The 11200-nt window shown below is 51.7% G+C and overlaps 1 protein-coding gene across 2 annotated transcripts in view; it reads right to left on the minus strand.

Annotated features, from left to right (window-relative positions):
* LOC115273952 (serine protease 46-like) overlaps window positions 1-9440 on the minus strand; it is a 31858-nt gene extending 22418 nt beyond the window's left edge. The window contains exons 1-4 of one of the 2 annotated variants that reach the window (XM_029917283.1): window positions 9270-9440; window positions 7437-7463; window positions 4301-4448; window positions 3513-3787 (exon numbers count right to left, since the gene is read on the minus strand). In XM_029917283.1, coding sequence (XP_029773143.1) covers window positions 3513-3787; window positions 4301-4413 — 388 coding nt within the window. In that variant the 5' untranslated portion in view covers window positions 4414-4448; window positions 7437-7463; window positions 9270-9440. Of the gene's footprint in view, window positions 1-3512; window positions 3788-4300; window positions 4449-7436; window positions 7464-8165; window positions 8199-9269 lie in introns of those variants that run through there. The other variant, XM_029917284.1, reaches the window with a different exon arrangement.
* Window positions 9441-11200: the final 1760 nt, after the last annotated feature.

Raw genomic sequence — 11200 nt, forward strand, 5'->3', positions numbered from 1 at the left:
AAACCAAAAAGCCTGTAATCACTGATTAAGCACCCTACTCAACAAGCTAGAAAAAGGACAGTAAAATAAATCTCCCAAAAGCAGACACAATTAGTAAACCTGAAAGAACTTTAAAAAAACAAACAAAAAACAGATTTGAGCACTAAAACCAAAAGTTAGTTTGTATCATTTAGGAGTCCCCAGATAAGAGAAACTTCCACTCAAATAGGCTTAAAAGTTGTGTCTTCTCTTCACTGGTGGTTGTTTTAGCCTGAGTTGGTTCTTTCACTGAAAAATGGTTGCCAGTTGCACCAGGTGACGCACGGACGTGCTGAATCACTATACGGTACAGCTAAAATGAATATTATACTGTATGCTAACTCACTGGAATTTAAATTCAAACTTTAAAGAAAATGATTGCCAACAGCCCACATCCTTCTGCTTCCTCATCCACAGTCAGAGGAAGGCTGTGCACGTCTCTCCTCTCACCGTGCCATATGCTGGCTGCCAACCACCCGGCATCGGTGGCCAGGCACTGCACTACGCTAGCTCGCCCAGAGCAAGGAGCCACCCCTCCTGGGAGCCGGGAGTGTGATGGCTTCCCCCTGAAGAAGGTGAACAGCACACCAGAGGGGGTGGGCCGCTGACCGGGACGCGGGTCATACGAGGGACGGACAGACAGCACACAGCTATGTACTAAGGGATGCCAGATGGATTTTTTAAAATGCCTATGAAACACACAAAAATATGGCAATTCTAATCTTTAAGTATCACGAAAAGGGCAAGTGTACCTATAGTAAATAATATTAGAAATAAGAAAGAAGCCACAGGTTCAAATTTTATACATCAGTTTGAAATGTAAGAATCTAAGCTAAAGTAAAAAAAAAGAAAGAAAGAAAAAGAAAAAGAATCTAAGCTAATTACGTAATTTTCTATGCTAAAATTAAGGCAAAAGGAAATGAGAAACAACTCAGCCAGTAATTATACAAGATGGTTTTTAAATAGTCAAAGATTTGTCTGTCCCTTTATTTTTTTAATGTTTAATTTATTTTTGAGAGAAAAGACAGCATGAGTAGGGGAGGGTCAGAAAGAGAGGGAGACACAGAATCCAAAGACAGGCTCAAGGTTCTGAGCTGTCAACACAGAGCCCGACAAGGGGCTTGAACCCACGAACTGTGAAATAATGACCTGAGCCGAAGTCAGATGCTTAACCGACTGAGCCACCCAGGTGCCCCTTGTCTGTCCCTTTAAAAAGCTATCAGGCCCAGTGGGTTTTATGTGCACATGTACCAGACAAAGGAAAAGGTGGTGCTGCTGTTATAGAAACTTCTCTGGAGCCCAGGAAAACACTAGAAAGCTTCTCAGCATGTTTTAAGAGGCTAGGGCAGCAATGACGCCAAACTTGAAGCAATGGTGCAAACAGAAAGGAAAGGTGTAGACCAATCCAACACTGTGGCAGAAATTCTAAGCAAAATTCCAGCAAATTGAATCCAGAATGCGGGTTATGGGATTTACATAAGAAATCTACTGAGATCTGGTAATGAATTTCATGATGAGAACAAATGAAATAAGAGAAACCATATAATCATCATAACAGTGCATTACTGCCCCAGCAGGGCCCAAAACAGTGCCTGACACGGCGAAGTCTCCCAGTGACTCTCTGCGAACCAGATGAAGACTAAGACACACACATGCTCCGCCCCATATCGTGGCTATTTCACAACGTGTGGAGGGTCACAGGCAGAGATCACGAAATAAATGGCACAATTTTCATTTTAAAAAAAGCAAGCAAGCTATATTCGGAGCGCTTCGTGTGAGTCCTTCCGACTCTCAGCCCGCAGGGCATGCTTCAGCTCATCCCACAGATGAGGAAACTGAGGCCTGAGGCCCAGGCCCTTTCCCTGCGGCCCCGCACTAGTGATCTAGCAAAAACCATCAGCCTCCTCTCTGGGGAGCCTGCTGGCAGAATTCATGCCAGGAGGCCCTGCCTGCCTGCCCACCCACCCCAACCACCCAGGGTGACCCAGAAAAACAGAACAGAGCCAGCTCACATTTGCACAAATTTAATCCCAGCTGTCCTGGTTCCCAATTCCAGAGCTCTTCTAGGCCGCATGTCCCTTGTCCTGGTCACCCAAGGCCTAATCGTGCACCACACCTCTCCCCACTGGGGCGCCAAAGCAGGGCCCCATCTTCCCAGGGGCCAATCTCCCCTCGGCCTAACCTTGATCGGGACCCGTACAGCACAGGCACAGCAGGAAGGAGACAGAAGGGAGATCAGGGGCCCATCTGGGGCTGCAGCCGCCACGCCAGGAGTAGAAGCCAGGCCGGGGTCTGGGGGCCTGAGAGAGCCCCGTTACTCATTTGCTTCTTGATCCATCTGCTGTACTTGGTGACGCGGGTGTACACGCCGGGGTTCTGCGCTCTGGCACAGGCCTTCTCCCAGGACAACACCCCAGCCAGAATCCATGTGCCCTCCACTTCACAAGCCAATGGGCCCCCAGAATCCCCCTAGGCAAAGAGAGAGGAACAATGGAAGCTCTGGGCCCCGTGGGACCCAGGACCCCAGAGGACCCACATGCCCACCCTGAGTTCTGCTTGGAAGATTCTTTCACTCCTTGAGGATCTCACTACCTGAGCTCCTCCTTCAGCTCTTCAGGTGTGGACCCTTCCCAGAATAGCAGGCAAAATCAAAGTCCCAGGGGCCGGACGGTGGGAGCAGAGCATGGCCTGGGGTTGCTGACCAAGAGGGAAGCCAAGCAAACCCTCCCCAGGAACTTCCCCGCCCCCACCTTGGGAGTCACTGCCAACGGAAGAGCTGCCAGAACCTCCCAGAAACTCACGGAGCACAAGTTTTCTCCGTAATTGGTGGCACAGACCATGTCTCCCAGGACAAGGGGGACCAGGTGGGGAGCGAGGGACTTCTTGCGGTAAATCTGGTCACACCTTCTGTTGTCCATGATAAACACCTCGGCTTCCTGCAGCTCTGGTGTCAGCGTGGAGTTCGCTGTGGAGGAGCCCAGCGGGCTGAGGGAGGACTTCTTGCTCTGCTCAGCCCCGGCCCCTCCCCAGCGTCCTGTCACCTCTTTTTCGGAGACTCTGCCAGGCCACATCCCTGCACACGCCTGGGCCCTCTTTCACCCATCTGTCTCCCTGCAGCGTGGACCATGTCTGGCGAGCCCCTCACCCTCTAAGGCGGGCCTTCCCAGTGCAAGGGGGCTGGGGTACGCCAGACGCCAGAGGCTTGTCAGGTGAATGAATGAGCGAGCGAGTGCACTTACGATCCCTGACCCCAAGCTTCTGTAAGAGGCAAAGGATCATGCCCAGCCCAGGTACCGCCACCGGCATGAGGTGCGCACAGCAAGCCCGGTGGTGTAAACCATGAGGACAGTCCTCGTACATCCGAACAACCGGGGCCCAGAGGGGACAGCCACAGGCTTCCTGAGAGGCACCCTGAAGAGGTCTAGCAGACAAGGCCCCAGAGGGAAGGGCGCGCCCTTGGTGCTTCCACACCCCCCTCAGCCCACCGGGCTCACCTGAGAAGCGCTGTTTCACCTGGCCCCAGCCAGTCACCCAGCACTGAGTCCCGACCTTCAGGTGGTAGCTGGCCTCTGGGAGGCAGATGGGCTGCACGTACTTGCTGAAGGTGGCCGGAGTCTGAAGCTGGAGAAGGGCGACATCACCCGTGATGAAGGTCCGGCCCCAGTACTTGGGGTGCATGATGATGTCCCTCACGGGGATCGAGAGGGCCTTCGGGAAGTCCGTGGGCCTCAGCTTGGCGGTGCCGAGAATCACCGAGTACTCTTTGGTGCTATGGGAGACAGGCAGCCCCAGCCGGCAGGCGTCAGGTTCCCAGACAACGCGACGCTCAGACCTCCACCCCAGCAAAGACCCCCGCCCTTGGCAGAAGCCCCGCCTGACATGCTCTGCTCACTCCATCTTCCTAATCCAGCCTGGAGGCAGTCGAGGTCAGGGGCATGGCTGCCTCCTCGTTCACTGTTCGAGCTGATGCAAGGCGGCCTCATCTGTGTACGATGTGTGCAAGCACGCAGGGGTTGCTGTGCGTGTGTCCTCGTGTGTGTCAGGGGTGGGGGAGGTGTGTGGGGAGTGGGGGAGTCGCCCTGCTCAGGATATAATCACTGCTGCTCCTGCCCCAACTCAGCCCCTGGCGCCCTGTGAGACCTTGAGCAGGACTCTTCCCCCATTCGGGACATCCCTTCCTACTCCCCCCTCACCTCCCAACTCCCACATTGTTTCACAGAGGAGATGAGAAGGGAATGGCAGCCCTGGGTCTCCAGGCCGTGGACACACGGGCCGCACTCACCCTTGGATGCAGTGGGCAGCAGTCACCGCCCAGCTGAGATCAATGAGGGCCCCTCCACATACGTGTTCATTCTCCAGCCGGAGGCTCACCTCCCAGGGCCAATGCCGGGTCATGTCCAAACCTTCCGACCACCAGGGTCTGCCACAAACTTCAGGAACAAGGGTGCCAGGGAGACACAGTGACCACATATTGAAGGATGAGGACAACCGAGACCAAGAGGCTCTCCCGCCACTCCTCCGGGACAATTAGCACAAAGCTGTACATTCAGGGTCTTGTTCTCATTTCAAAGATGGGGAGGCAGGGTGAGAGTAAGGCACTGTGCTAGACAAAAAAACGACAATGACAGAGATGACAGGCTCCAAGACAGAGACATAAAGACATCACAGGAGAGAGGGAGATACTGAGACAACAGGGAGTGATTCCCAGAAGACTTCAAAACAAGGGAGAAGCACAGACGGGACCCCAGGACGAGAAATGCATTCTCTTGTGTCCCGGGGACGTCCCCAGGCTGTGTTCCCGAAAGGCGGTAAAGCTCGCTGTATCTCCCAGATGCAAAAGGCCTCTGTCCCCACACCACTCAGAGCTAAGAAAAGCTCCAGACTCCGGTGCCAGAAATCTGTACACCGGCCATTCATCCTGCCCGGAGCGCCCGGAGCGCCCACTCACAGCGTACCCAGCCTCAGTGTGCGTGTCCTTCCAACACCCACGTTGTACAACTGTATGAACGCACACAGATGCAAAAACTATAAATAAAACATTACTCAATGTTATATTTTGAAAAAACAAGGCACCACAATCAGGTAATGCGTGTCTCAGGAGTGCAAGGGGGGCCCACGGTGGAAGAGCCCTGAGTGCATTCTCCACACGATCGGTGCTTTTTCTCTAAAGAGAAAGATCCTATGCTTTTCTCAGTAGACACAGAAAAAGACATCTGGAAAACTCAACACACATACTGATGACTAAAAAAAAAAAACAAACCCACCTGTTACTTAGCAAAGTAGGAGTGGAAAGGAAATCTTTAACAAAAGTTAGATGCCACAAACCGATAGTGAACGCCGTACAACGCTGAGGAACACACAAACAGATGCTGTACTGTCAGAAGCCAAGAATGATGGCACTTTGTGGGAGAGGGACAGGGACTCACTGAGAAAGCAGAAGGGGGCCTCTGTCCCCTATGCGATCATTTCCTGAGCTGGACCCTTACAATCTGTGTATTTCTGTGTATGTATATAAAACTTCAACAACTGACTTTTTAAATCAATAACACTTCTTTACTCCAGTACAATCCTCTAAAAATATATTCTAGACAAGATACATTTTCAATAACAAAAAATCATAGGCACTGAGGAACTAACACTACACAAGATTTCAGCCTCTGATAACAGACGCTGAAAATGATCAGCACAAACGGAGAGACAGCCCTTGCTTTTAAATAAACAACCAGACATTTCAGATGTAATTTTTCCCCAAGTTAATCTATAAAGTAATTTTCCAAGTTAGAGTTTTAGGAAACTTTATAGACTTATTCCACAACTGACATAGAAAAACAAAGCTATGAATAGCTCAGTCTCGGAGCGGGTAGAACATAAAGGGACATTTGTCCTCAATGATTATCTAGACACACATCAAAACCGTAATAACAACAACAGCGTGGTACTGACAAGGACTGACAGATGGAAGCAATGAAAAAGAACAGAGAGCCTGAGGTCCTTCTGGGAACACAGGAATTTAATGTAAATAAAGGAGCCACCACCAAGGGGCGGGGGTGGAAGATGGGTGCTGAGTAGATGGTGCTGGGAAAATTGGCTCACTACGAAAGAAATTAGAAAAACAAGACTGGATTCCTTCCTAGCAGCACTTGAAGACCAGGAAAGTGAAAATGTAAACTTAACGGCAGACCATGTGACAGGGGGTAGGAAAAGGCTCCTTAAACAAAACCTCAAAACACAATCCACAGGGGTGCCTGGGTGGCTCAGTTGGTTAAGCATCCAACTTCGGCTCAAGTCATGATCTCATGGTTTGTGGGTTTGAGCCCCGCGACGGGCTCTCTGCACTGCAGAGCCCGCTCGGATCCTCTGTCTCCCTCTCTCTCTCTCTGTCCCTCCCTTGCCTGCAATCTCTCTCTCTCTCTCAAAAATAAACATTTTTTAAAAATCCATAAAGCATCAAACGGATTAATTTGATTACTCAAATTGATGACAGACTGGGAGGCAATATTTACAATTATCTAAAATCAGTATAAGACTTTCATTAGGAACACACAGGGAACTCTAGGAAATCAACAAGAAAAAAAGAACAACAGACAATATGCAAAGGATAAGGGCAATTTATTAGAAGAAACTCGAGAGGCCAAAAGCACATTGAGATGTGCTGAAACTCATTAATCATGAGGAAAATGTCGATTAAATCAAGAAGTCATTTTTCATTTATGAGATTGGCAAAAACAGATAAAAGCTGCATCATGCCGTGGAGGGCTGACCAAGTGAGATTACAGGTGACAGATAAAAGTATGGTATCGATGTAAACGTGTGAAGTTGATAAGTGGTTGATACGTAATAAGTTGATAAGTTGATCCTACAATTACCTAAAGGAATATTCTTATAAAATACACACCTACGTATTTAGAGAGAAGGAGTCACAGAGCATGTTACCCTCAACTGAATCTGAAAAAATGATGCGTGTGTTCCCTGACCTATTGGTATTTTCACAGTGTTCCGTAAGTCGGAGGAAACAGAAAGGGATCTAGAGAATACACCATTTAATGTAAGTTAAAAACACATGCACACAAAAGCACAATGTGTATTTTGACAGAACACGCACAAGCAGAGACACACACTGAATGTATAGGAAAGGTTGAAAGGAGGGGGAAGGCAGGACGAGCAGTGGGGCACGGACCTAAGAAGAACAGCTAACTTAATCAACTGAGCAATTCAGAACAAATCAGGGAGGACCCACAATAACAGAAGTATCTACCCCACCATCCCTGCCGCCTAAGGAAAAAGGCCCTTCTAAAAGCAGATGGTCAGACTACATTCCTGCTTCCTACACACCCGGAAACACTACCTGGGGGACCCTCTTCAGAACACACCCTCCCAGGAGCTGAGGTTTTCCTGGAGCAGGGGCTCACCCTACCCACCTGGTTCGGAATTGTTTTCTTTATAACCTGGAGGAGAAAAGGGGAAGAGAGATGAAGCAAGAGGTTGTGAATTAGTTAATTTGTTCCTGCCTCAAATATTCCCTCATCTCTCACTCCATCCCCAGCCTGGAGCCCGAGGCCAGGGAGGGGACAGAGTGTACCAGATACTGGCTGTATGTGCCCTCCAGGAACACGCTGTCCCGAGGGGGAGGGAGGAGTAAACACACAGTCCCTTGTGTGAGATCATGCAGGGACCAGGCCACAGGTAGCAGGGGAACCCAGAGGAAGTGGTGGACAAGGACGCGTGTGAGAAGGGTTACTGTGCCAGGCGTGAAAAGAAGGTAAAAACAGAAGAGTGACAATGACATTCCTTGCAAAAGAAACACCATGGAGTATGCCAGAACCTCCAGAGAAGAAAAGGCAAGGCTTCATGATCCAAGAAACCATGCCACGGAGGAAAGTCAGGGATCAGTCACGGGGAGCCTCATGAGCCAGGACGAGAAGCAAAGAGACCCTCTGGGAAGGGAGGCCAGTGGAAGGGTGACATAGTCAGGCTTGTATTGGGAAGACTAAGTAGGAAGATGACAAGACTGAAGCCAGCCAGACCCCACAGGGGGCTCGGCAGGACACGGGCAAGAAAGGAAGCGGCAGTGAAGCCGGGCATGGTGCGCTGGCTGCGGATACTTGGATAACCCCCAGTGTCAGATTTTAAGGAACAGTGCCTCCTACCCACTGAGTTGAGGAGAACAGAATAAGAGTACTCAGTCTGTAGTCAAATGAGAGGCTCAGCTTTGGACCCCAGGGAACTGAGATGTTTCTAGGTCATCCGGCTGGTAGCTGCACACGCAGATATGCTGCTGTTTGGTGGGGTGGCTTCACGTGAATGGCAGCTCAGTGCCCGGGGCCAGTGAAGAGGGAACCCAGACAGCACCGCTGGGGACGGGGACCAAGGGGCATGGGTGGCCTGGAGAAGCAGGCAGGGAGCAAGGGAGTTACCATGAGGTCTGCCAGAAAAGAATCAGGAGGTAAGGCCGAGAAGCCAACGGACTGGAAAAAGTGAAAACGGAGGAAGTGGTAGAAAAGTCAGGGACAACCAGGCAGAGGCATGGCAGGAATGGGCTGTGGATTAAGGGAGAAGCGAGGAGGCAGAGGAAGGCAGCACCAAGTGGAAACTGTTACTTGGGAAAAATCTGGCAGTGACGGGAAGGCACCCGGCGGAGCAGCACAGCAGACAGGGAGGCAGAGGATGGAGATCTACAGGAGTATGACCGAGCCAGCACAGCGCAGGCCAGGGTCAGCAGGCTGGCCTTGAACATGAAAGAGGTTATCTCTCTGATTGCTAAAGCAACGGTGGGGGGATGGTGCCCCGGGGTCTGGAGGCACTCAAGAAGGGCAGCACTAGGCAACAAGAAGAGCGCCAGCGGGAAAAGTACACCAGGGGAGAAGGGGGAGGGGAGTGGGATCCTGGTTTCAGTGCCCGGATATCCGTCTGGCTCGCAGCGCATGCGCAGCGGCCTGGAAGTGGGGGTCTCGGCCACCAGGCCGCGTGGACTGGGGAGGAAGCGGCAGCACATAGGGAGAAAATGCAGGGATCCTCTGCACTGCAGATCCCCAGGAGGCGTCAGGGCGGGTGCCACGAGGGAGGTCAGGGTGGCAGGACTGTGGCGCCATCCTGCAGGTGGTAGTGGAGGACAGGTGATCATGGGGAGGCGGGGTCCGCAGAGTCCCAGGTAGCCAAAGAGCAGACCACGCCGAGGGATCCACTCTAGTGCGGGGTGGGGGTGAGGGGACTGGGGACGGGGAGGGGGCAGAGGACACACGGAGCACACGAACCCACAGCCGGGCCGAGGAGTCGTCTCCGCCTCACCGGAGTTCAGCAGCGGCAGAAGCAGCAGCAGCAGGAGGAGGCGGAGGCTCAGGCCCCAGGGCTCCGAGGCTCCAAGCCCAGCGCGGCGGCCAAACGGCGGAGAGGCGGCCATGAGGCCCGGCAGGTGCCACCTGGAGGTCCGACACACGGCACCGCAAGTCCCGACACGTGAGTTCACCTCCAGCACGTGACTGGGTTCCAGTCACGTGACGGCCACTCCAGCACGTGACCACGCGCCAACACTTCCCCGACGCCCACGGGCTCATTTCCGGCATCTGCACTCACACAGCTCATGCCTCTTCTTCGAAAATGGCTTTGGCGCCCTGGACCTGTGGTTGCCAACCCCATGAAAACATTCCCAATTGCTTTTTTTTTAATGCTTTTTATTTATTTTTGAGAGACAGAGACAGTGCGAGCAAGGGAAGGTCAGAGAGAGAGGGAGACACAATCCGAAGCAGGCTCCAGACTCTGAGCTAGCTGTCAGCACAGAGCCTGACATGGGGCTCAAACCCACAACCGTGAGATCAGGACCTGAGCTGAAGCCGGACGATTAACCGACTGAGCCACCCAGGTGCCCCTTCCCAATTGCTTTAAGTTGGTGACAGTGTCCCCACAATCTGGTTAGTGAAGGCCCACCCGAATTCCCAGGACCACTGAGGCCACCTGGTTGCCTAGCCTATGACCACACCATTGGTCCCCTGGGCTTGGTGCATTGGAAAGGTTCACAACTTATATTGATTCGAGAGTCTGGAAAGATGTAGAAAGCACAAGAAAGAAACGGTAAGGTTGGGCAATCTGAGAAGATGTCTTTACAAAAGTGGCGTTTGAGCTGCACCTAAGACGAACCAGGACTCTTGGGGAAGTCGTGAGAAAGGAAAGACATGCCTCCACTTCCACAGACCGCCAGCGGGAGGGCCGCACTTGAAAGAGATGATGGCATACACCCAGCCTTGGACTTTCACAGGGCATTTTTCCGGAAGGATACAGTCTTTGCCTCTGCTGGGTGTGACCAAGATTGGGAGCTGACCACCAAGATTCCACCTTCTCTTGTCTGGGGGAGGAGGGAGTCCAGTTCTGGGGACCACATTCCCCTGCCTGGTACCTAAGGGGGTCCACATAATGAGTTCCCACAAAGAGCAGGTGAGTAGAGTGATGTGTGCCGCATACATGTCAAGGCAGTCAAGAGGAGGCTGCCTTCTCTACTCCTGTTGATGAGAGACATCACGTGGAACTTGCTAGACATGTTCTCAGGCCCCACCGAAGACCTACAGGACTGCAAACTAGGAGCAGAATCTGTGACCTGCATGTTAACAAGCCCTCCAGGGAATTCTGATGCAGTTAAAGCACCAAGCACAGGGATGAGAGGAGCCATGAGATGGGGAAAAGCTACCTGCCGACCAAGAACTTGATTAGGATGTTTTAGGAACAAGCAGTTACATTTATTGTGTTAACCTATTTATATTCAGTGGCTTCTTAAAGCCGATGGTTCAATACTTATTAATAAATCCGGGTGGGCTGTAAACTCGGTCCCAACCCCAGCCTTCCTCCCGCAACATATAGGATTGACTCTGAATGCCCTCTGAGCCCACAGATAAATAGGAGCTAAAACACTGACCCCTGGAAGGACAGGGGACAGGAAACTGGGAGGGGTTGATCAGAAGCCAGAGACAGAGACAGAGACTGGGCCAGAGAATAAGGAACCAGTGCCTAATACGGCGAATGTCCCTTGCCTTCCTCCCAGTGAGAGCACAGACGTCTGTTAACAAAATGGGCGGTGGTGGCAGCGAGTTGAAGAAGAAGAGAAGGAACATTTCTCGTGCCCTAACTTCATTCTTGCTCCCAGTTCTGGGCTCTCACGACCCTCTCTTCTGAGCTGCAGGGGCTGTTAAGTTAAGCT

Source organism: Suricata suricatta, chromosome 12, assembly GCF_006229205.1.
Source record: "Suricata suricatta isolate VVHF042 chromosome 12, meerkat_22Aug2017_6uvM2_HiC, whole genome shotgun sequence".
Lineage (NCBI taxonomy): Eukaryota > Metazoa > Chordata > Mammalia > Carnivora > Herpestidae > Suricata > Suricata suricatta.